At 43.0% G+C, this 27,096-nt stretch overlaps 1 protein-coding gene across 1 annotated transcript; it reads right to left on the reverse strand.

Moving 5' to 3' along the window:
- Positions 1-5,616: 5,616 nt before the first annotated feature.
- Positions 5,617-27,096, reverse strand: LOC141336762 (B-cell receptor CD22-like). Its single transcript, XM_073842489.1, has 8 exons — positions 27,022-27,096; positions 26,728-26,796; positions 20,926-21,279; positions 20,580-20,828; positions 20,261-20,503; positions 20,092-20,179; positions 19,975-20,017; positions 5,617-8,872 (listed from the first exon to the last, which is right to left on the reverse strand). Exons 1-8 carry the CDS (start codon positions 27,050-27,052, stop codon positions 8,807-8,809), a joined length of 1,143 nt encoding a protein of 380 aa, XP_073698590.1. The 5' UTR covers positions 27,053-27,096; the 3' UTR covers positions 5,617-8,806.

Here is a 27,096-nt window from a genome sequence, read left to right on the forward strand (position 1 = left end):
GGGACGTCCTCGCCGAGCTCCGGGAGTCGCTCCTAGAGGGAGGGGTTCTGTAATGCCAAGCCAGCAGAGGGAGCCATCACCCGAATACTGACTGAGCGCTCCCTCTGCTGCTTCTACACTCGCTTCCTGTTTGGGACTATTTGAGCTGTGCCCGCATGCTTCCTATTCGCGAAGTATTGCCAGTTTACCTGCCTTACCGAGCGTTCTATATTATTCTGATAAGCCTGCCTGTGTATGATTCTGCTTCGTTCCCTGACTTCTGATTTCACGGATTACCCCATTTGGATTGTTAGCCTGATCGGACTGTTTTCAAGGTTTGACTTCTCTGCCTGGTTTATGACGTACGTTTGCTGGATTATCCTCTGGATTGTTGCTAGATTGAACTGCTTTACCGTTACCGACCATCTGCCTGTTTCCACGTATTTGATATTTGTTGTGTTCAATAAACTTCCGCAAATGGATTCTAACGCCGCCTCAGCGTCCTCGTTACATGGGTCTGTACATATGAACTTCCCTCGTCCACTTCACAAAGTGGAAAACACTTCGAAATGGAAGTGCCCTCCCTGCTGGGAAAAAAAAAAAACCTGCTAAAACCAGCCAAGGCTGGTTGGCTGGTTTTAGTTGGTCATAGCTGGTCAACAGGCTGGTTTTAGAGGGGTTTTGGAGACCAGTTAAAACCAGCAACTTCCAGCTTAAACTAGCTACGACCAGCCAACCAGTCTACGCTGGTTTTAGCTGGGGGGTTTTTTCACCAGGGTGGCTGGTTTTAGCTGGTCATAGCTGGTCAGGAGGCTGATTTTGGCCACTTTTCCAGCCTGGTCAAGCTGGTCAGGATGGGAAACCAGCTAAAACCAGCTACTTCCAGCTTAAACCAGCTAAGACTAGCCAACCAGCCTAGGCTGGTATTACCTGTTTTTTGTTTTTTTGTTTTTCAGCAGGGCTGGTGAAGAAAAACAGCTAAAACCAGCCTAGACTGGTTGGCTGGTTTTAGCTGGTCAGCAGGCTGGTTTTAGAGGGGTTTTGGCCACTTTCCCAGCCTAGTCAGGCTGGTTTTAGCTGGTCAGGCTGGGAAACCAGTTAAAACCAGCTACTTCCAGCTTAAACCAGCTACGACCAGCCAACCAGTCTAGGCTGGTTTTAGCATTTTTTTTTTTCACCAGGGAATCCACAGCTCTTTTTTGAAGCAACAGCTCTGCTGAAAAAACTTGCTAAAACCAGCCTAGGCTGGTTGGTTGGTCTTAGTTGGTTTAAGCTAGAAAGCTGGTTTTCGCTGGTCTCCCAGCCTGGCCAGGCTGGAAAAGTGGCCATAACCCCTCTAAAACCAGCCTGCTGACCAGCTAAAATCAGGCTGGTTGACCAGCTAAAACCAGCCAACCAGCCTAGGCTGGTTTTAGTTTTTTAGTTTTTTTTTTTTTTTTTCACCAGGGTGGCTGGTTTTAGCTGGTCATAGCTGGTCAGACTGGGAAACTACCAGCTAAAACCAGCTAAGACCAACCAACCACCCTAGGATGGTTGAAGTTTTTTTTTTTTTTTTGTTTGTTTTTTTTTCAGCAGGGTGAGGATTCCCCTGAGGGGAAGTGCTTTAAGACGTTTTTAAATGTGTGTCTAGCAAAGTGGAACGCAGCCATGGTAGTTTATGTGTCAAAGGACTTTAGTAGCATGAGCTGATAGACATGAACTAAAAGCTACACAGTTCACATTTGGATGTCACAGAGTTATTAAATCAACAATGATTATTTTGTTAGTCCGAACTGTCATGTGTTTGATTATTAGAGAGCGTGGCACGTTGTTCATGGCTGATTTATTTGCTCTGTTTTCTCACCTCTGTCTATGTGTGTTTATTTTTGCAACATCCTCCATCTTAACGGATGAAGGCATTCACACTGGTGTTCAGTGGTGCATGCAAGTGCTTTCTTAATCATGAATGATCATTGCTTCACAATGTATAATTTTATGGTCTCGTGCTTTGCTTTTGTATTTCTGTAACTTTCCCTTACATTGATCCATTTTATGTGTGATTGTCTCATATGTGTTTGTACAAGCCCTCAGAAGTCACCATCTCCCACTGCTGACATCAACATTGATGTGCATCGTCTGTAAATCACTTTTATTATTGTTCTAAAAAAAATCATATTATTCATCTTCACAATTATTAATCTTATTTCACTCTTTTACTTTAGTTTTAGTCTACTAATGTGGTTTTCCTGATGAGGAAGGGGCACAATTTTTTTTGCAGCTGATCATTAAAACAGTGTTAACCACAAACAGTCTGTCTTTTGTCTGCTGTTGATCTGATGAGTTTCAACACGGTAAGACAAACACACTTGTACGTGAATGAAAACTGATGATAATTGCTCTTATAGCATATATGTCTTATACAGTATAGAATATACAGGATGATGTACAGTAAAAGTTATGATTATAAGAGATGATTAATGCTGTATTATAGATATATTTGATGCTGATGTCAGTCAGAATGGCTCCTCATCTTCCTCTGATCTTTCTGCTCATGATTCACGGTGAGTCTCGCATTAGAAACACTCTAATGTTTTTTATTTAAGGTCTTACAATGAGCGGCGGAGGAGCATTTTTTTCTGTCCTGTTCTCACGTGTGTCCTTTTAATCAGGCCGTTTGGGTGAGGTAAGCCAAAAGACTAGATACCATTGAATTAAACCATCTCAAAGTCACTGAACTATTTGTATGTCATTGGGTATTTAATAAAACAAGTTGTCATTAATTATTTCCGTCTTGTTTTTAATTATTTTGATAGTGCAGTGTGTTGTTCAAAGCTGGTTTCCTGGTTCTCTTTTTTCTCTTTTTGATTTCCTGGTTCACTCGTTTGTCACTGTGCATTTACTTCTGCTTTTCTGCAACACCCTTCATAAAAGCTGATGATGAACGATGATCGTTTATCACTCAATAGATTCTGAGAAAAGTAGCTCATATTTTTTGTAAAGAGTTGCTGTTTTAAAGTAGTAAAAAGTATTGTGTTCATGGTCTGTTGTAACTGATAAAACAACATTCATCCTGGTGAATTGTGTGTTTCAGGGGTTTCTAGTGCTGATCGGGGTGTGAGATGCAGTCATTCACACATCTGTGCACTAAAGAACTCATCAAGAACTCTAAAAGGTTTGATGTGTGATGATTGTGAACAAGATAAAGAAATAAACACATTTCAATATAGTCAAGTGTTTTATAACAGATGCTCACTGAAGCATGTTTTGGAGGGGTTTGTGAGGATCAGTGGTGTTTATGTACATATGAACATCAGACACTCAAATGTAAAATTTTCCTCATAGATTTTGCTGTTGCAGTGTACATACTTTGCCAAAAAATATAAATTACTTTTAATTTACCTTGAAAAAAAGAATTGTGGAAAATATATAATTGTGAGAATCATATTTAACATTATTGATTTAATCCAGAATTTGGTAAAACATTTACCTATCTGTATTTCAAATGTTTTAAACATATCCAGTGGAAGTCTTTTTTTTCCTTCTCTTAGCTTATTTTTCTTAAACATTTTTTCTTATTCATTTTCACTTTTTAGCATTAAATAATACTAGGGTGTTAGCTAAAACTGTCTAATAATAACCAACTTCAGCCCTACTGATAAATACTGAAACCTTTAGATCATCTACTAAATCCTTGAATCTCCATCATTCCATCTCGTGAAATAATAGAGGGATATTTATAAAATTGATTTGTAAGTTCCAGTGTGTGATGTCAAATTTGCTTTTTAGGTGTTTTTTTGTTGTTGTTGTTTGTTTTGTTGTTGTTTTCAGATGCACCAAAGAGTGTCTCAGTGTCCATCAGTCCATCTGGTGAAATAGTGGAGGGAGATTCAGTGACTCTGAACTGCAGCAGTAATTTAAACCCACCTGCAAAACTTGACTGGTTTAAAGGAAGAACCTTTGTAGCATCTGGAAGAATCTACAGCATCTCAAAGATCAGCTCTGATCACAGTGGAGAATACAAGTGCAAGTCCATCAGTGAACATGAAGAGAAATACTCTAAGAATTTGACTTTAAATGTCATGTGTGAGTTAATGATGCACATTGTTCACATTCAAATTCAGCGTTTCTTAATATTTATTGTGAATTTAGATATTTATCCATTTTAGATTCTCCCAGGAGTGTCTCAGTGTCCATAACTGGATCTGCTGAAATAGTGAAAGGTGATTCAGTGACTCTGAGCTGCAGCAGTGATTCAAACCCACCTGCAGAAATCAGCTGGTTTAAAGGAGAAATGTTTGTAGGATCTGGAAGAATCTACAGCATCTCAAAGATCAGCTCTGATCACAGTGGAGAATACAAGTGCAAGTCCATCAATAAACATGGAGAGAAATACTCTGATGCTGTGACTCTGAACGTCTTGTGTGAGTTAATGATCATCTGCACATTGTGTAAAATTGTCTAATATTTATTGTGAATTTTCATGTTTGTTTGTTTGTTTGTTTAGACCCACCCAGGAACATCTCAGTGTCCATCAGTCCATCTGGTGAAATAGTGGAGGGAGATTCAGTGACTCTGAACTGCAGCAGTGATTCAAACCCACCTGCAGAAATCAGCTGGTTTAAAGGAGGAACGTTTGTAAGATCTGGAAGAATCTACAACATCTCAAATATCAGCTCTGATCACAGTGGAGAATACAAGTGCAAGAACATCAATAAATATAGAGAGAAATACTCTAGTCCTATGACTTTAAATGTCATATGTGAGTAAAAGATCATCTTAACATTGTTCAAAAATCCAAATTCATTTTCTGATATTTATATATATATATATATATATATATATATATATATATATATATATATATATATATATATATATATATAAATGATTTTCTTTTCTGTTTTAGATCCACCTAGGAACGTCTCAGTGTCCATAACTGGATCTGCTGAAATAGTGGAAGGTGATTCAGTGACTCTGATCTGCAGCAGTGATTCAAACCCACCTGCAGAAATCAGTTGGTTTAATGGAGGAACTTTGATGGGATCTGGAAGAATCTACAACATCTCAAAGATCAGCTCTGATCACAGTGGAGAATACAAGTGCAAGTCCAGAAATAAACATGGAGAGAAATACTCTGATGCTGTGACTTTAAATGTCATCTGTGAGTTAATGATGATTCAGTATCTGTGATTATTAAATCATCAGTCACTTCAAATTTATCATTATTGATTTTGATATATATATATATATATATTCATTTTTTTTTTTTTTTTTTTAGACAATCCAAAAAGCGTCTCCGTGTCTATAACTGGATCTGCTGAAATAGTGGAAGGTGATTCAGTGACTCTGATCTGCAGCAGTGATTCAAACCCACCTCCTCTGAACTTCAGCTGGTTTAAGGAGGATGAATCCTCAGCTGTTGGATCTGGACAGAGTTTCAGTGCACTACAGAGTGGACGCTTCTACTGTGAGGCTCACAATCAACATGGATCTCAGAGATCAGACGCTGTTACTGTCACAGGTGAAGCTTTTATTAACACACTCCTGTATCTTCACATCATTCAACAGTTTGTTAATTATGATGATCTTCCTCTTTCAGTTCATCATGGTGCTGGTATGAATGTGATTGTGATCACAGCAGCATCTGGTGGAGGATTATTCATCATTATCATCATCATCATCATCATCATCATCATCATTATATGGTTTATAATGTAAGTTCAATAAAAAAAACTGCAGTGCATATATTTTCAATTTTATTGTGATGTTTTAAGAAATGGCTTATGTATTTTACATTATAAGTAATCATTAAAGGTGCAATGTGTAATATTTAAGAGGATCTCTAGACAGAAATGCAATATAGTATACATATGTTTTCAGGGATGTATAAAGACTTTACTTAATGAACCATTATGTTTTTTATTACCTTCGAATTATCAGTTTATATCTACATACACCGCGGGTCCCCTCACATGGAAGTCGCCGTATTGTTTCTACAGTAGCCCTAAACGGACAAACTGCTCTACAGATCGCGTTTCATCACTGTTGTTCTAGCGGAAAAACACTGACACAATGTTGAACAAGTAACTGTAATATTCACAATAACATCGTTTTATTTAATTATTAAGTAAATATAATTACTTAATTTACGTTTTAAAAGAAACCTCATTACTCTTTGCTGTCTAAAATGACGACATCTTAATCCCGTGTGGGCCACCGTAGCTTCTTTAAAGGGAGGGGTGAGCGGTGGACGGGAGCCGTTGGTTGCAATTCATAATCTCACCGCTAGATGCCGCAAAAATCTACACACTGCACCTTTAAGAACAGCATTCATATTTTATATCTCTACATTCATTTTATAATTTAATTATAACAGGAGGAAACGAAGGACTGTTAAAACTGAAGATCTTACAATGCAACAGGTAAATCATCCAGACACAACACAACTTCATTGAAGCAGAAAATAAAACAATCAACCGTTGATGTTATCAGATTTTATCTAATATTTGGTTGTATTTGGTCTGAAAAGTTTGAGACCTTCTGCTGTGTAAAATATGTACCTTGCATCTGAAAAAAAGATTAATTTGTCTTAATCCTGTATTGTCTTGTCTTTCAGAATGATCTCTATTCTGTCAAGTCACAGAGAGTTTCAGTTCATGACGAGCCTCTTTCTGAAGCTGAGAAAGTCAACGATGTTCTGTATGCCAGTGTGAAACCCAGCAGATCCAGAGGAAAAACTCCTGAATCCAGAGATACTGAGGAGATCCAGTACGCAACTGTCCAATATCAGCTAAAGAAAGAGGAGAACAAACTGAAAGATAATGAATGTCAGTATGTAGATATAAGAGTTCATCAGCCTGATGCTGTCGTAAGGTAAGAAAAAAAACTTTATCAGCAGTAACTCATTTAATCTGAGTTGTAACACTGTTTTTGTTTTTTAGGCAGTCAAATGTACAAACTGAGGAAGACACATCTGTGATCTACAGCAATGTCAAATGAGTAATAGAGACCACTCTGCTCAACTGTTTAATGCGTGACTGTTGGATAATTGCACAGTTGAGGAATAATTTACTCATCTGTTTGAACCACAACCACTGTAAATATGTTAAAAACCTACATTTACTCTGAGAGAATGATGGTCATTGTGTGCTAGACTGATTCTTTTTTTTTTTATAATATGTATATGTATCTATCCATCTATCTATCTGTCAGGTTTACCTTATGTTTTCCCCCTTTTGGTCTGTGTGTTTTGGTTTCTCCCTTTGTCTCCTCACCCATTGTTTGGTTTCTCCCATGCCCATGTTTGGATTTCCTGTTAATCAGTGTCATCAGCCACACCTGTCGTAGTCAATTAGTCTCCTTTATAAGTTTGTTTGTTTTTCCTGTTTCTTTGTCTGGCAACAAATGTTACATAAGTTTCCTCCTGTGTTCCAGTTGTTTTGTCTGCTGTTGTTGCTTTACCTGAGGATTTATTAAAGACTTTGCATTTTACTCCGTTGTGTTGCAAGTTCCTGTATGCACCGTGACACTATCTGTCTATCTATTATGCCTCTGATTTTATTTTCAGTCTGAGTTTAATCAAGTAGTGCTGAGTTTGTTTTGTTTGTTTTTTTACATCGCACAAAGCCAGGTACTGCAAATGCACAGCTTATTTTAAAACAATATTGCAGCTATTAACTGTTTAAGTATGTTTTGGCAATACTGAAATGCATTTGTTTTTATGTTATGTTTTACTTTGCATGCAACTAGGGACATTCCTCTGCTCACAAACAAGGCGCACCACTTTTTTTTTTTTTTTTTTTTGTCAGATGGTAAAGTGGAAGAGCACTGTGTTCCTTCTCATTTCTGTAGCAGACAAACAGCAGCTTTGCAGCTTCTTTCATACTGGTCAAACACAAACTAAACATACTCTTGTCTTGGCCAAACAGTTCAATATGCTGCCCAAGACGTGTGTGAATAAAGATTCCTTTACTATTTATCTAAGTCAGTTTCTGTATTCTGTATGAGTGTTTACTCAAATAGCACAGGCTTTCAGAGAATAAATACACTGCAAAAATGTTTTCAGTGTGAGTATGAGTGACCCTACCTTATAAAAAAACAATTTTACTATACTACAGTTAAGATGTTTTTCTATCCCTTGGCAAAATGCAGGTAATCAGATCATTTAGTTACTAAAGGAGATGGAGACCTCTGGTGGAAGTTTAAGGTTTTGTACAAGCACACATGAAACAATCACAAATAAAACTGATCACTTAAAGAGAAAGCTACAGCAACACAAAAGGCAATACATTGTCAATTGTGAAGGTGTGCAATTAAAATATTGAAGGGAAAATATTAAAATGGTAAGCTTACTTAACTTCAACATTTATATTTATGTGTATACAAACATATTTCTGAAACTATAAAGAAATAAAATTCTTCACTGACTCCGATGTAACCTGTGAATTATATTTAACTCCGCCCACAGAGCTCAGGTTTCCTTTGTGCTCCGCCTCTTACTGCAGCATCTTCCTATTGTCTAAACAAGCAATAACATAAAAAAAATTGACTGATTGACGTTCATCAACAACATTATGAAACTAGTACTGAAGCAGAGGTTCTCAATCCTGGTCCTGGGGCACCCCTACTCTGCACATTTCGCATGTTTCCCTTATTAAACACCTGATTGAGATCATCAGCTCATGAGGAGAGAGATCCATGAACTGAACTAATCAGCTAATGATCTCAGTCAGGTGTGTTAAATAGGGGAGACATGCAAAATGTGCAGAGCAGGGGTCCCCCAGGACCAGGATTGAGAACCACTGTACTGAAGAGAGTTTTATTGATTGTATTGAGAAAAGCTGCAGGTTCAGACACTTAGTGAAGGATCTTCATGAGTCGTGTAGGAGTCTTCAGGAGGTCTGCAATTAACGGTCTGTGTAAAAGAGAGTGAGAGATCAGTCATGTGATTGTACAGCAGTACAGTATATTTCTGTATATAACTGTTTTGTTAGGACAAATATGCTAACGTTGTTTGAGCCTCTTAATGCCGAGGAGATCGTTTCATCCGGACACTTTTGACAGTGACACAGGAAGGACGCCGCAAACGTGAACTGAGGTTTGGCGGGTTAAGCAACAGCTGTACCGTGGATGTAGTCATCATGGGTGAAAATACGGATGGTGAAAGTGATGATATGGCTTGGCAGGATGTTACAAGGAAAAGGAAAAATAGGAGTACTAGCTCAGAAAGTTTTAATTTAGGATTAGAGATGGGTGATATGAATAGAAAAAGGGCTGCTAAGAAAAATGGGAAGGATGAGGACGAACAAGCTGAATGGAAAGTGATGATAACTTTCAAAAAAGAAGAAGTGCACTTTCATCCACTTAAACTGACAAAAGCTATAGAAAAAGAAATGGGCAAAATAAAGTTTGCTCAATTCTTAAGTAACAGGAGACTCTTGATTGTTGCTAAAGATAAACTGCAAAGAGAGTAATTTCTACAGGCTGAAACACTGAATGGAGAAAGAATTAATGCACATATTCCAGGAAACGCAGGCAAGATGAAAGGTGTTATATATGATGTGCCACTAACAATGACAATGGAAGAAATAATGCAAAAAGTGAAAGGAGGAAAGGTGTTGAAGGCTACAAGATTACAAATGTACAGAAGGGGGGTGAAAAGTGATAGCTTTTCAGTACTTCTAGAATTTGAAAAGAGTATGCCTAAGAAAATTAGAATGGAATATCTGAGTTTTGACGTAAGGGAGTATATTCCAGCCCCATTGCGATGTTTCAAATGCCAAAGAATGGGACACACTGCAGGGCAATGCAAAGGAAGACTAAGATGTGCTAGATGCGGAGGGGAACATGTAAGATTGTGAATGTAGCAATGCAGCAACAGAGGAAAAGTGATAGAATAAAGACTGTCATGGAGGCAGCAACAGAGTTATTAGGGATTAAAGATATAAAAGCAGAAATGATTCATGAGATGTTGAATCCTACCAACTTTGATGGACTGTCTCAAGGTGATTAGTCTATTGATGGTATTTCATATCCTCCAGTGGAATGCCAGAAGTCTAATAGCGAACGGGCAAGAATTCAAAAAAGTTATAGCAGATCTGAATGATACACCTGACATTATTTGTATACAAGACACATGGTTAAGACCGCATCTGGAATTTGTTCTGTCAGGGTATAGTTATGCTAGATGTGAAGCTCAGCACAAGGTGGAGGCTGTGTAACATTTATTAGAGACTCTCTAGCATACAGAAGGATAAATGTTCCGAATGAGTATGAATGTGTAGCAGTAGAAGTATGTAGTCCCAGAGGAAACATAAAAATAATAAACTTCTATAATCCATGGAAATGTTCCAAGGGATCAGTGGAAGGGTGGATAGAAGAGAAATTTGGTGTGGAGACTTTAATGCCCATAATAATCTGTGGGGAAGTGATCATGTAGATAGAAATGGGAAAATAACTGAAGAGCTTATGGATGAGAGATCACTTGTCTGTATTAATGATGGTAGTGGCACTAGAGTGGATGTTGTAAGAAACTCAGTTTCATGCATTGATCTTACGTTGGTATCAGGAAATATAAGTAACATATGTGAATGGGAAGTAATGAATGATATCATCACAGGAAGTGATCATTATATGATTTTATGCACTATAAATTTTGAACTAAATTTGCAGGAAGGATATATAGTACAGAGATGGTGCTTTCATAAAGCTGAATGGGAAAAATTCAGAGAACATTGTAAAGAGATGAAAGCAATATCGATGGAAGGTAAGATAGACACTTGTGCTGAAGCAGTGACAAAATTGATTGTCAATGCTGCAACAGCATGCATTCCCAAAAGCAAAATAAACGGGAAAAAGAAGATGGTTCCATGGTGGAATGATGATTGTAGAAATGCTATAAAGGATAGAAATAAAGCTTTTAGAATATTAAGGAAACAACTGAGTCAAGAGAATTTGATTGGATATCAAAGAAAGAGAGCTATGGCACGGAAAATAATTAAAATAGCAAAGAGGAATGCTTGGAGACAATTCTGTTCAGCTATTGGTAGAGAAATAAGATTGGACGATGTTTGGTTGATGATTAAAAGAATGAGTGGGAAAAGAAAATATGATAAAATTCCAGTGTTAGTTGATGAAGAATATTTGGCAAATACAAATAAGGAGAAAGCTCCAGGTCAGGATCAATTATGCTATGCTATGTTCAGACAATTACCAGTTGAAGCCTTAGAAATGATACTAAGACTATTTAACAGGATATGGCAAGAAGGTGTAATGCCTAATAAATGGAAAAATGCCTTAATACTACCTTTTAGCAAACCTGGCAAAAACCCGGATAATGCAGGAAACTACAGGCCTATAGCGCTAACATCACACTTGTGCAAATGGATGGAAAAGGTGATAGTCCACAGATTGGCATATTATTTGGAGCAAAGAAAATTGATTAGCACACATCAAAATGTTTTCCGCAAAGGTAGATCTACTATAGATGCGTTAGTGAAAGTTAGTATGGCTATAGTGTATTTTGATATTGAGAAAGCTTATGATTCAGTGTGGAGAGAAGGACTATTGATTAAACTTCATAAGAGGGGTCTTGGTGGGAGGATGTATGATTGGGTCTTAAATTTTTTAACTAACCAAACTTTCAGAGTTAAGGTAGGTGATGCTGTATCAGATGTGTTTAATATTGTGAATGGTGTTCCACAGGGTAGTGTTATTAGCCCTATTTTCTTTAACATTATGATAAATTATGTCTTTGACAGTGTTAGCGTAGATATAGGGTCCTCACTTTATGCAGATGATGGGGCTATATGGAAAAGAGGGAAAAATATTAGACACGTGATTAAGAGTATTCAGAGTGCCATAATAAAGGTTGAAAGATGGTCGTATGAATGGGGTTTTAAGATGTCAGTTGAGAAATCATGTTATATGTTATTCTCCAGAAAGAGAAGGTTAGGCAATATTCAACTTAAACTGTATGGTCAAAATATGGTAAAGGTTGCAACGTTTAAATATTTGGGGTTATGGTTTGATGAGAAGTGTATATAGAGAACACATATTAAACAGATTGTGACAAAATGTAATTAAGTGTTGAACCTTATGAGATCGGTCTCTGGGTATAATTGGGGAGCGGATAAGCAATCACTTATAGATACATATAGGGCCTTAATACGATCCTGTATTGATTATGGATGTATGGTATATGGAGCAGCAGCAAAAAGTAACTTGGAAAAACTAGATAGAATACAGTATAGAGCTCTCAGACTTAGTATTGGAGCTATTAAAACAACTCCGACCAATGCATTACTGGTGGAATCTGAAGAATTACCATTAAATTTAAGACGAATAAAGTTGGCATTATCATACTGGGTTAAGCTAAAGGGATCTGGAGAGGAGCAACCTGCGACGAAGGTGATAAGACTGTTGAGAATATTCACAAAAACGAAAAGGCACAGGATTTGGTTGGAATATTAATTTGGTAGCAGAAAAATATGGGCTAAATAGGTTAGAGATTGGACCCAATACTGTATGGGGTAATGTACCTCCATGGATATTGCCAGTGCCGGATGTAGATTTACAACTTATAGAACAAAAGAGAGAATGGATTGAAAATAATATAGATAACATTGGATAGTTGGTGTCAGAGTATGTTAAGAGGAAATATTTTAATTATTTGCAAGTATTTACTGATGGGTCTAAAGACCCAGGAAACAACCATGTTGGAGCTGGAGTGTATATACCTGATTTCAATATATCTATAAGCAAAATAATTAATAATAAATTGTCAGTTTTCGCAGCAGAAATAGTGGCTATAATTTTAGGTTTGCAATGGGTAGAAGAAATAAGACCGGAGAGAGCAGTCATATGTTCAGATTCTGTTGCAGCTCTTATGAGTCTGAATGCTAGTGAAACAAAAAGAGATGACTTGTTGAAGGAAATATCAATGACATTGCTACGGATACAAAGATCTGGAATTTTAATACAGTTTTGCTGGGTGCTGGCACACGTTGGTGTAGAGGGTAATGAGAAAGCAGATTCAATAGCTAAGAATGCATTAAAATTAAAGGATGAAGAGATAATGGAAATTCCCTTTGGAAAAGGTGAGGCCAAGTCAATAATTAAAACAGCTGTAGAGAACTCATGGCAAATGATATGGGACACAGATTGTAAAGGGAGACACTACTATAATATACAGAAATCATTAAAGGTGATGGCTCTTAAAGGAAATTGTAGAAGGGAAGAAGTGTTTTTACAAGAATTAGGCTAGGTCATACTGGACTTAAATCAACACTCTTCAAAATGGGAAAATGCAATACAGATAAATGTGATGTTTGTAATGTCTCTGAGCATGTCATTTTATGGTGTAAAAAATATAATGTAGAGAGGAATATATTACAAAAAAAATGTATGAACTGGAGAGAGAATGGAGTTTGCTAGGGATTCTAGGGACGTGGGAGAAAACGAGGGAAAGTAGCAGAGCAGTGTTTACATTTCTTAAAAATACAGGACTAGAGGTGAAAATATAAGCAGGATGCAATCATTGTTATTTCTTTTTTTTTAACTAAAGAACATAAAACCTTGATATTACACTTCTCACTTACTGTGAGTTTAAGAGCTGTACAGACCAATTTGGAGTAGACATGCTAGACAGCTAATGTCACTTGCAGCTGTGTGCACATTGTGGTGGAAGTAAAACACTTGTAACAAGTGGAGGAAAACAAGTGTAAAATCCGTGGAATAAGAGAAAACGTCTAGGGTTACGTATGTAACCTTAGTTCCCTGAGGGAACAAGACACCGCGTCTAGAACGCCATGGGGAACGCCATTGGCGGGCCGCACTCTGAATCATGTCTTACAACCAATGAAATGACGGGAGTGACGTCACAGGCGCGGTGACGTCATCGACCGGGAAGTATAAAGCGTGTGCGTTTGAAGCCGGCGGCAGCTCTTTTAGGAATGAAGCGAGCGCCGCAGGGTGCGGGAATTATGGTCCGAGACGCGGCGTCTCGTTCCCTCAGGGAACTAAGGTTACATACGTAACCCGAGACGTTCCCTTCCGGGAACTCGAGCCGCGTCTAGAACGCTATGGGGAACGAAACTACCTACGTCCCCATAATTTCCGAACCCTGCGCAGTGTCTGTGCCAGCAGGTGGAAAGAAAAGAGCCTTTGTCTAGCATTCCGCGGACAAGAAGCCCTGTAGTCCTCGGCCCTCGGGCACACGAGGAATGGTAGTCTTCCTCTGTGTGGTCGCCAGCCAGAGCGAGAGGTACTCCGCGGCCCTCAGGCACATGCAGAGTCTTAGTCCTTTGTCTGGGAGTCAGCCAGAACAAGAGGGACCAAATGACCACTGTCTAGCACTCGGCGGACAGATGGTGTGTGTAGTCCCCGGTCCGTAGACCCACGAGGACGGTGAGCTTGACCTCCAGGCTCCTCGGCCCTCGGGCACACGAGGAGAGGGTGATCCTTTGTCTGGGGGTTCAGCCAGAACAAGAGGGATCCAAGGCTCGGCCTGCGCTACGCCAGGACGCGAGGGATAAAGCCATTGTCTAGCATTCCGCGGACAAGAGGGCACTGCAATCCCCGGCCCTCAGGCACACGGGGAAGACAGTAGGGGCCTCTGCGTGGTAGCCAGCCAGCGCATGAGGCACTCCTCGGCCTTGTTCTAAGGCAGACGAGGAGTCTTAGTCCTTGGTCTAGGAAATTCCGGAACCAGAGGGACCGAATTACACTCGGTCTGGTAGCATCCTGCGCCAGAACACGAGGACAAGTAAGCCATTGTCTAGCATTCCGCAGACAAGAGGGCTGTATGGTTCTCGGCCCGCAGGCACACGAGAATAAAGACCTCCGCCTGGTTCGCCAGCCAGTGCAGGAGGCACCCCTCGGCCCTCGGGCACACGAGGAGTCTTAGTCCTTTGTCTGGGGTTGCGCCAGAACAAGAGGGACCGGAAGCTCGGCCTGGTAAGCCTACCGGGACGCGAGAGTATGAGCCTTTGTCTAGCATTACACGGACAAGAGGCTTCTTAGGTCTGCTCCTCGGCCCTCGGGATCACGAGGATGCAGGGACACTCCTCTGCCCTCGGGCACACGAGGAGCGTCGTGGCGAAAACGACTTCTCTTCTTTCCGCAGAAAGAATGCGCCTTGAGAAGTCTCCTCCTGGCTAGGGAGGTGGCTGACTCTCTAGGCCTAGCTCGCTAAGCCGAGAGTACAGCTGAGCCTAGAGCGGCTCTGAGGTCAAGTTCATAGTACCTGACGAATGTCAGGGGCGAGGACCAACCCGCAGTTCCTGGAAGCGGAGCTTTTGGGAGAACGGAGGCTTCACAGAAGACTCTCTAAAGTGAGAGGAAACCTCAACGCTCAATTCACCAGCTCTTAGGAGTGGAGGCCTCAAAGAACCCTTAGCGAGGGGAGACCTGGCTACACTCACGCTTGGAACACTCACGCTTTTAAGTACAGAAGCGGAGCTTTTGGAGAACGGAGGCTTCATAGAAGACTCTCTAGAATGAGAGGAAGCCTGACAACGCTCAATCCATCAGCTCTTGAGAGTGGAGGTCTCAAGTAACCCTTCAGTGAGGGGAGACCTAGCTACACTCACACTTGGAAGTACTGGAAGCGGAGCTTCTGGAGAGCGGAGGCTTCATAAAAGACTCTCTATAGTGAGAGGAAGCCTGATAACGCTCAATCCTATGAGAAGCTCTTAAGAGTGGAGGTCTCAAACATAAACCCTTTTGTGAGGGGAGACCTGACTACACTCACGCTTGTAAGTACAGAAGCGGAGCTTCTGGAGAACGGAGGCTTCATAGAAAACTCTCTAGAATGAGAGGAAGCTTGACAACGCTCAATCCATCAGCTCTTGAGAGTGGAGGTCTCAAGTAACCCTTCAGTGAGGGGAGACCTAGCTACACTCACGCTTGGAAGTACTGGAAGCAGAGCTTCTGGAGAACGGAGGCTTCATAAAAGACTCTCTATAGTGAGAGGAAGCCTGATAACGCTCAATCCTATGAGAAGCTCTTAAGAGTGGAGGTCTCGGACATAAACCCTTTAGTGAGGGGAGACCTGACTACACTCATGCTTGTAAGTGCGGAAGCGGAGCTTCTGGAGAACGGAGGCTTCATAGAAGACTCTCTAAAATGAGAGGAAGCCTGACAACGCTCAATCCATCAGCTCTTAAGAGTGGAGGTCTCAAGTAACCCTTCAATGAGGGGAGACCTAGCTACACTCACGCTTGGGGCTTGAGACCCCCTCTCGCCTGAGTGCACCACCGAGGAATACCATACGGACGAGCCACCACGAGGGGCGTGGTAGGCCAATAAGCCGCCACGAACACCCTCAGGGTGGAGTGAGCCGGTTTTGTGGACAGGTAAGTTTGCGGGGACTCTAGTACTGTACCAACGGGCAGTAACTTGGTCTAGATGGTGTTCGTGCCACCATGAAGCAAACAAGTTCCACTTAAGGTTTCCTCGCCTCATAGGGGGAGCTCTGGAGTGAGGGATGGTCTCGGCAACCTTGATTGAGAGACCGGCCTCTATGAGGTGTGCCCCCTCGGGGGTCACACTTGTTACAGAACTCCCGGGAGCAGAGCGATTGGGGAAAGGGCGTACAGACGAGGCCTCGGCCACATCTGTACCATAGCGTCCAGTCCTGCAGGAGCTGGAGGCACTAGAGAGTACCAGGGGGGACATTGCGATATCTCTTGAGTCGCAGAGAGGTCCACTTGAACCTGGCTAAACACTCTCCAGATCTGCTTCAGCACTTCTGAGTGAAGCATCCATTCCCCGGGCCTCGGCCCCTGCCTCAACAGGACGTCTGCTCCCACGTCCAGAGATACTGGACTGCTCTCAGGGAGAGAAGTCTTTCCTTAAGACCATAGGAGAATCCGGTACGCCAGCTTATATAAGGGGCGTGAGCGGATACCTCCTTGATGATTTATATAATAAATCCCTGCAGTGCTGACTGCAGCACGTGACGGTTTCTGGGTCTGGAAGGAAACACTTCAGGGCGTGGAACACGGCTAGCATCTCTAGGCGATTTATGTGCCAGGAGAGATGGGATTGCTCCACAAGCCTTGGGTTGAGCGGCCACTCATGACCGCCTCCCCATCCGGTGAGGTATCCCAGAACCGGACCCTGAGAGAGAAACCAGGGTTTCTTCCACATGGCCAAGGCACGTAGGCAGCGCCGCGTGATCTTGTGAAATGGGTTTCCCCTCGGGGAGAACCCCCTGGTTTGAGCCACCACTGAAGTGGTCTCATAAGCAGCAGTCCAAAAGGTATCTCGTTGGAAGCGGCTGCCATAAGACCTAACAGTACTTGGAACTGTTGACAGTGAGTGGCGGGCCTAGCTTGACCGCATTTACTGCAGTAAGGATCGACTCGGTCCGAGCAGGTAAAATTCGTGCCTGCATCGTGGTCGAATCCCAGATTACACCTAGATAAGTGGTTTTTAGTAGTGGAGAAAACCCACTCTTCTTGGTGTTGAGTCTCAACCCCAATTCTTTCATGAGAGCGAGAACAACACCTCGATGTTGGACCGCTAACTGTTCTGAGCTGGCCAGAATCGACCAGTCGAGTATGCGGATGCCCTGGAGTCACGGAGGAGCCAGAGCAGCATCCACACACTTCGTGAAAGTTCGGGGTGAGAGAGCTAGGCCGAAAGGAAGTACTCTGTATTGGAGAGCTTTGCCCCTGAAAGCGAACCTGAGAAACTTCCTGTGTTGTGGAAGGATGGAGACGTGAAATCGAAAATGGGCCGAGCCCTCCATCCTGGGAACACTGAGGTACTGGCTGTAGAACCCAGACTCTCTACACCGAGGCGGGACCACCTCGATGGCCTCCTCCCTCAGGAGAGTTCTACCTCCTGTTCGATTACCAGACCCTGCTCGGGGTTCACCAGAGCTGTGAAATACCCCGCTGAAAGGTGGCGGCTTGGAGCCGAATTGAAGTTTTTTGCAATAACCTTTCTCTACAGTGCGCAGGACCCACATAGAAATATTTGGCAGTAGTTTCCACGCTGCCAGAAATTCTATTAAGGGAACCAGCCCCTTGCGGCTGGCTTCTGGATTTATCTGAGGAACTGATTCGGTGACCTGTAACAGCGAGCTGGCAGGATACACCTGAATTAGTTGCTCTTAAGACCCCTGCGGGGGTTGCGAACTCTGTTCGCGGGAGATTGTTCCAGATCTCCAGAGGGCCGGGAAGGTGTGGTCACCGAGTTTTTCTATGGTGCACCGCAGACCTCCCCGAGAGGGGCTGCCCTCATCGGCCCTATATTTTATTTATTTATTTTCCATAAAGTCAGGGCCGTTTAGCCGAGGACCTCTTAGACCAAAGCACGACCCTCGGACCGGGCTCAGTCTTTGAAGCCCCCGGTCAGGAGTGTTGCTAACCCCGCCCTCTAGGTGTCACCGGAGGGAAACGGGCTGCAACGCTCCTATTATGAGCCTCTATGTGAGGAGCTGGTACACGGCTGGGGTTTTATTTTCCCGTCAAGAACCCCAGCACGTGTATCTTTGCTGATCAAGCCTGAAGTTTTCTTTAGGCGGCTTGGAGAGCAAAGACGGAGCCTTCAAGAATGATGCCAGACCGGGGGACAGAAGCTGATAGCGTCTGTTCAACCCGCGGCGTCATCTTTACTTTCTAGATTTTCCTAGATCTGAAAACTCAATGTAGATCGGGAAGGACAGAAAGCTCCATTTGGAAGTGCTGACTTAGTCCGCAGGAAGCAGAACGTTTGCTTTTCTGCGGCTCATAATGCTTATTTAGCCAATGCATAGTCAGCACAACCATCAGCTCATCATACTGAGGCGATCAGGGGGGGCGGTTGAATACTTTTGACAACGTACTTCACATCAACCTCCTCGGAGGAAGATAAGGAAAGCGTTGAAAACCTTTCCTGGAGGGAAGTAACCGCATTGAGGGCTTCCTGATCCAGTGGGAGGTTTACCGATCCACTAGATAGGAGAGGAGATAGGGTATTTTTAAACACCCATCTCCCGTCCCTCTAATAGATCGAGCCGCGATCCCAACGAGTGCAGCTACCGCTCCGCCTCGGCGGAAGCGGGGCCAGACCTGCGAGAAACGCTGGCGAAGGCTCCCTCCTCGAAGAGAGCCTTCCGTGGAGCACCCGCAGTGGAGATTTTTACGCTCACACTGTGGACAGTCAGCCTTTTCGAGGGCTGACTGTGCGTGCTCTACACTCAAGCAGACCACACATCAACAATGTATCCCCACCAACAATGAAGGATTGGCAGGGAGGGACACACTATCTATGTGGCTGCTTGTACCGCCGTAGTTTCTAAACTTTCTTTCCCCCTTGGTTGCATTTAAGAGGTCATACTACTCAAATAAAAGCCGTGCAAACTGGCACGAAAAAACAGCAGTATGACCGGGACAGACACAGACACAGAGCGCTCTCGCTGAATGACAAAAGCTGCCGCCGGCTTCAAACGCACGCGCTTTATACTTCCCGGTCGATGACGTCACCGCGCCTGTGACGTCACTCCCGTCATTTCATTGGTTGTAAGACATGATTCAGAGTGCGGCCCGCCAATGGCGTTCCCCATAGCGTTCTAGACGCGGCTCGAGTTCCCGGAAGGGAACAATTATTACTGTGCCTTTGGATGTCAGAATTGGAATGCAAATATTTTTTTTTATAGAAAGCTGTCATCAGAGACGTGATTTGAAAAAAGTCAACATTTTAAAATGCAAAATTAAAATTCTTTTATCCCATGGCTTCCATAAACTACTTTAAACCTGTCATTTTCTGCCACCAGATAGACTCCACAGAAACATTTTTTAAGTAATATTTTTTTAAATGACTAATTAACTGAATCATATAAGTCAGACTTTGTTTTTGTGTTCAGGTTATGAGGACATTTCAACAGGTAAAATACTTAAATATATCGTGTGTCACACCATCTGAGGCACTTCACAAACAGACATCTGTTTAAAGAGAGTTTATGAATGAACTAACAGCTTATTGATTGATATTCTGCTTCTGCAAAGATGTGTCTGAATGATTTACCTGTTTCACTCTGAGATCTTCAGATTGACACCTTTGTTTCTTTCTGTAATAATAACAGACATCAACAGCATACAGATGATTATAGTTGAAAATATCAATGTTGTTTTTGGTTCTCACATTACAAAGAGGATGATGATGAGGATGACCAATGCTCCGCATGCCACTGTGACCCCAAAAACGACACGCCAACTCGATCTGTGAGGCACTGAAAGAGAGAAACACAACAGCTAAGATTAATTCTCTGAACCAAAGAAAGTTATACAGGTTTGCTCTTCCAGACTTTCACCTGTGACAGTAACAGCGTCTGATCTCTGAGATCCATTTTGATTATGAGCCTCACAGTAGAAGCGTCCACTCTGTAGTACACTGAAACTCTGTCCAGATCCAACAGCTGAGCTTTGATTCTCCTTAAACCAGCTGAAGTTCAGAGCAGGTGGGTTTGAATCACTGCTGCAGATCAGAGTCACTGAATCACCTTCCACTATTTCAGCAGATCCATTTATGGACACTGAGACGCTCTTTGGTGCATCTAAAACAGAACAAAAGGTAAACGTTTTTCCAAACAAGTTTTTAAAAAGATCTAATGAATCTGTATCTATACTCACACGTAACACTGAGATGAACATCAGGAGAGATGAAAGTGTGTCCATGTAGAGCACAGCTATATCTGCCTGCATCCTCTGTTCTGACTGACTGCAGCAGGAGTTGATTGTTTGTGTCTCTTCTCTCAGTTAATGGCTGTGAGTTTCTGTACCAGATGAATGTTGCTCTGTCAGTCAGAGTGCAGCTGCTTTTACATGTCAGACGGACTGAATCTCCCTCTGTCACTCTCTCAGGAGACTCCACCTGAAGATCTGAACACAACACACACATTATATCTAGTGCTGCTGTCATACACTCATTATTATTCAACATAATGCACAAAAGAAGAGTGAACCTCATGAAAGTCACCTGTGACAGTAAGACTCACTCCTGGATTGCCAACCCATTTTCCTTCTGTTACATTAGTAGTAAATCTGAAATAGTACATGTGTGAATCTTTGTGTGTCACATGACTCAGTCTGATGGTGCAGTTCTGCTGTTCATCTCCCAGATACTGAAGCCTCTGACTGTATGCAGGGTCCTCAGACAGATCTGGAAACTCTTCATATTTCGCTTTTTTCTCTTTTGTATTGGTCCAGAACACTTTCATGATCTGATATCCAGTAGGGTATGTATAAGTGCAGCTCATTATCACTGATGAGTTCTTTAGTGCACAGATGTTTGAATGACTGTAACTCACACCCCAATCAGCACTAGAAACTCCTGAAACACACAATTCATCAGAACCAAAAATATGTTTTATCAGTCACACTGGACAATGAAAAGTCAGAAAAGGATTATAATATTTTATTACAAAAAAATACACATCAGAACACATGACAAATCTCAAAAGCCAATGACTGTGATAATTATTACAGCTATTTGTGAAGTTTGATGAAGGTCTTTGCAGAAACTAACACACAAAGGCAGAGAAATTGCACCAAAGCAAAAATAAATACATTAAAAAGCAGACAAAAGTTTAAAAAAGTACAATGATCAGTGACTATTGTCAGGTTTATGGACTGTTTATCCATAAACCCCCACGTGGTTTCAATGTTTTGGTTTATTCTTTTGTCTCCCCCTATTGTTTAGTTTGTGTTGGTTCCCCTTTTTCCCCATATTTGGACTTCCCCCTCATTACCTTGATTATTTACACCGGTCCTTGTTAAGTTGACACACCTCTCTGCTACCCTTTAAATAGTCGTTTGTTCCCCAGTTCCATTGTCCAGTCTTGAAGTTACGTTTTGGTTGTTGTTCCCTTTCGAAGGGAACTCTGACTGCGTCCTCTAGAGGGCGCTTTGGGGAACGCTGCAGCGTGACTCGTGTCTCATGAATACATAGAAAAACTACATGAAATGGCCGGCGACAGCGTATGACGTTGCCGCTGCGTCACTACCGGGCAACCATAACATAAAAGGGCGCCAGTGCAACACAATACATCTTCGCTGTCTTCAGATTCTCTTTGTCTAGGAGTGCATGTATTCTCTCATCTGAGACCTGCGTGTGACGTGTGTGGTAGTTTGATACCCGCACTTTCACACTACCAGAACTATGAGGGGATGATGCAAGCAAGATTAGCTCTTGAGAGAGTAGATTGCAATCGGTGCATTCATTGCTTGGTTTTAATGAGAGGCACACTCTCATACCCACTTGCACGACTCTCAGCTATGTGGGTGTGGTAAATTTCAGCACGTTCAGCTCCCGAGGGAACTAATGGGCTTATTGCGAAAACGCATTCGCAAAGGAGGGAGGTGAGTTTCTCTGTTCCTCATTTTGCATGAGTGTGTTTGCCTCTCGCGGTATTAACAAACGCATTCGCGGCGTTGTCAGCGGCTCCTTGCTTGCCTTATTCCTGAGGGAATTTGGTGCCTGGGCGGAGTATGTTTAAAAAAAAAAAGTAGCTCCCGCGGAGGCCCAATATGTGCTGCGCGTCGCGATTGTGGAGTTGTTTTACCGCCAAAAAAAATAAATAAAAGAGGGGGGATTTACTGAGACTAGTTCAGCCATGATTATGTCAGAACAGTCTTATTAACTGCAGCTGTCTGAGGCTAGCTGTGTGTTAATTCTTTCCCCTTTAGGGTCTGGAAGCTTTAGGTCAGTTTTTCACCTTGGTTGGTCCTTCCTACACACAGATACCTGAGGATGTCTGTGTGTTGGTTTTCTGAATGCTCCCCTTTGGGGGCTTTTTGAGCAGTTCTCTTTAGTTCTTGCTTAGACGGTGATGTCTCCCCTGCTAGGGTTTAAGTAGACGGCCCACTCTGTTGGTTTGGGCTGTTTTTAAAAGGACTAACCAGAGGTATTTCACTGATCTGTTAGTTTTCCAGGCTCATTAGCCTTTCTGGATTTATGTGGCTATGGACTAGGTAGATCAATGCCTTTAAGTCCTTCATTCCATGAAGGCCCAGGCCAGATTTTAACTCCTTAAACAGGGTCTGTTTAAGTTAGAGTTAAAAGCAGGTCACTTATGGGTGAGTACGATCCATTTTTCTTTAAATAAAAGAAAAAGGAACTTCATACTGTCTCAGGCCTGTGTGTTGTGTTTTTTTCTCAGAGAAAAATGACAAGTCTACGGCGGATGCTCCCCCTCTGATCCTACGGATTATGGTTACGGCAGTGTTCGTCCTCTCCAAGCCACAGGCTGTGCGGTAAACCACCCTTACAGCATATGTCAGACATAGGACTTATGTCCTCTTCAAGGTAAGCTTCCTAAGTTTCTTTCTTAGGATTGCCCTTGGCATGTTTAACGCTGTCCTTTGCAGGCCTGTTCTGAGAATTCCTCTAACCTGCTCCCCTCTTCAGGCCCCACGCACAAGCTGGGCTCTCCCCTTTCCGAGGAAAGGGTCCCTAATGAGCGCCCCCTCAGCTGGATGGGCGTTCCTCCCTGGCCTTCAGGGTTAGGAGTCTGTCCTCATAAGTTCCTGCTCCAGGGAATTTATGTCCCGTTGAGACAGGAACATAAGTCCACCTAGACGGTGGTCTGTCGATTCCCCTGTTAGCTCGAGGGCAGGGTCAGTTCGACCGAGGTAGCACTCCCCTTTCTGCGGAAAGGGTTTATTCAGAATACCGTTTCTCGCTGACAGAGCCAGGTTTTCCTCCCGGTTCATCTGGGTTAGGGGCCTGTCCTTCTTGTCCATGATGATTCTCACTCTTCAGGCCTCACGCACGAGCTGGGCTCTCCCCTTCCGAGGAAAGGGTCCCCAATGAGCGCCCCCTCGTCAGGACGGGCGTTCCTCCCTGGCCTTCAGGGTTAGGAGTCTGTCCTCATGACTTACAAGATGTTATTCTGGATCTGTTTTTGTGTGTTGTGTTTATTCCTTAGGAAGGAATACTGATAATTCAGCGAAGCACCCCTCCCTCCGGTCGTATGGTGGCATTTGTCTTCCAACACTTCGATCCAGAAGGGTCAGCCTACCGAATAGGTTTCCCCCCTTTCAGTGGTTAAACATGGGAGTTTTTCCCTTCACCTAGGTAAGCGTCTTAAAAATACATTTTAGGATTGCCCTAGCATGTTTAACTCTGTTGCAGATAGCCTGTGTACGAGAATCCCCTTCGCGTCCTCTCCTAAGTGAACTACAGGATTCCGCTGGACCCTGTTTAGGTTACCCTGAGGAAACTTCCTCTTTTAGCCCCCGGTTTCCATGGAAACAGAGCTTCTCTAACCTGTTGAGACAGGAGTTCACTTAAATAGGAGTGCCAGCAGGCCACCCCCCTTTTTACAATACGCCTGAGGGCGGGGGAAGTGCTCGCTGCAGACTCGGAACAACTAAAGGATGCTCCCTTTTCTGCGGAAAAGGTTTAAATTGAGCACCACCTGGTGACCACTTTCCAATTTTGGGTTATGATTCCAGTTTACTTATGTGAACGCTCCCCTTTCTGCGGAAAGGGTTTTACTAAACTGAGTGTCACTCTGTGACTCATCTCAAGCCACCTCATTCTAGCCTGAGGGCCGGGGTAATGCTTGATGTAGAATCTACACCCAGGTTGACGGATGCCTCCCTCTCTGTGGAAGGGCTTGAGCATCTTTTGGTGTCAAAACACCTCAGAAAGCTGGCACCTTAGGGTCAATTCTTGCTCCTCAGGCCTCATTTTACTTCCCTTTCCGAAAGAAAGGTTTTTACGAAGTGTCAAATCATAGGATGGTTTTTCCCCCTGGTCTCAGGGCTAGGAAGCTGTCCTCATGGTTTAATTTTGGAGTTAACCCAGAATCCTATAAGGCGCCCAGTGCTCCCCTTTCTGAGGAAAGGGTCCTTTAGAGCATAAGAACTCGCGTTCCTCCCTGTGCGCAGGGTTTTGGAACCTACCTTATAGCTCCCCTGTTGTCTAGGGTTCCCTTCAGAGCACCATCCCAGGACGGAAAGTCTTCCTCCCTTCTTAGGGTGGGAGTCTACCCTGGGTAGACTATTGAGATTTACTAACCTTCTACAAGGACGTTGGCGTGCCCCCTTTCTCAAGGGTTCACTAAATCAGAGCACCACTCCTTGGTGGCCAAGTTTTCCTCCCTGTGCTTCAGGATTAGGAGCTTGACCTTCATACTTCAGGTTTTTACTCTCCAGCCTTGTATTCTGGATGTATGCTCCCCTCTACGAAGGGTAACAGTGAGAGCATTCGCTCCTATTGGGTTACGCAGCTCCCCTTCTTTGGAAGGGTCCTCTATGAGCACCAACCCACCTTCGTGAGATTGCCGGACCTTTATACAGGTCGTGTGGACCAGGCTGTGCACGCTCCCCCTTCTCATTAAGGGTTCACTGAGAGCAGTGCCCCCTTCTGGAGATTGATCCTCCCTGTGGATCAGGGTTAGGAATTTGTCCTCTACTATTGTCCACTATTACAGGATGGCCTCAGCTCCATGTTTATCTCTGTTGACAGATAGTTTGCGAGCTTCTGTCCGGAGTAGGGTGCAGCATGGCAATCCCCTCATCGTGAGGGTTATCCCCTTCTTCCGTCTCTTTAGACAGCATGGAGCTGGTAGTGAAACCCCCTGGGAAAACACTCTCCTTAAATCTGATCATTTCGATAAGTGTCCCATGCTATGCCTGGGCATCTTTCTTAAAATCCACAAGAGTGGTAAGTGCACATACACCTGGGGCACTTCTATAAAATCCATGTGTGTGGTAAGTTCCCACCAAGTCTTGGGTTCTTCCCTAAACCATTTATGATATGGGTCACGCATCTCGCCTCGTTCCCATTTATTGGAGTTAGCATACAACTGGGTTCAACTCTTTAGATATCACTGTTGATGTCTACTGACCATCCACTATCAGGGCGTGCCACTACTAGTGGCCCTTTGAAAGGACCCAGGATAGGTTTGCTGCCCTCATATGGGAGCCAGTTCCTGAGGGAACTAGGCCCTATGTTGCGGTAGTTCCTTGTTCTGACGAGTCTAAGTTTCCATTAAAACTTAGCCGTTTCCCTCAGAAGGAATTACTCAAATTCCAAGCCTAGAGCTGTGCCCTGGATTCTAACCCAGTCCAGGTAAGTGGGTAACAGTTCAGGCCTCCGGCCGTGGGGGATAACGTTTTGACAGCCGTCACCATGTCCTATTAGGGGCAATTCCTCTCAGAATTGTTGCTTAGTGCTCGCTGGCATAGCATGCACTCCCCTCAGCATGGCAGCGTGGGTATATCCGTTCCCCAAAGCACCCTCTAGTGGACGCAGTGAGAGTTCCCTTCGAAAGGGAACGTCTCTAGGTTAACTATGTAACCTCAGTTCCCTGAGAACAGGGAACGAGACACTGCATCCTCTAGACTCTTCGCCATGCTTCAGACGAAAAGCTTCAGACTTTGAAGATGTATTGTGTTGCACTGGCGTCCTTTTATGTTATGGTTGCCCGGTAGTGACGCAGCGGCAGCGACAAGCGCACCACGGTGATGTCATACGCTGTCGCCGGCCATTTCATGTAGTTTTTCTATATATTCTTCAGACACGAGTCATGCTGCAGCGTTCCCCAAAGCGCCCTCTAGAGGATGCAGTGTCTCGTTCCCTTTTCTCAGGGAACTGAGGTTATACATAACCTAGAGACGTTTTCCTGGTTTCTGTTTGTTTTGATTAAATACGTGTATTTTTTGTTCTCATGGCCTCTGCATGTTTTCCCATTGCTCCTCTTCCCCAGCACACCGTGACAACTATAGACTTTGATCAGTGAATATAGAGTGAAGTGTTTAATTGACTCACTGTGAATCATGAGCAGAAATATCAGAGGAAGAGCAGGAGCCTTTCTGACTGACATCACCATGGCAACACCTTCAACAACCAATAAACAATCAGTTAACATACCCACAATATCTCTATATCTTAACATATTTAAAGGGGTGATTGTATCAATTATATATATATAATCCATGGAAAAGTAAACATAACAAAAAGCTTAAGTCTAAAGTAAACAGTAAATGTACAAGGAAAAACACAGTTTATTCCCACAAAGAAATGTGAAATGTAAAGAGAAAGAGAAATGCGGAATACTTTTACCGAGCTTCGGCAGTCTGAATCTCTCGCCCATCAGAGGTGAAATGATGAAAACAGAGACCAAACGGAGGAAGAAAA

Source organism: Garra rufa, chromosome 6, assembly GCF_049309525.1.
Source record: "Garra rufa chromosome 6, GarRuf1.0, whole genome shotgun sequence".
Lineage (NCBI taxonomy): Eukaryota > Metazoa > Chordata > Actinopteri > Cypriniformes > Cyprinidae > Garra > Garra rufa.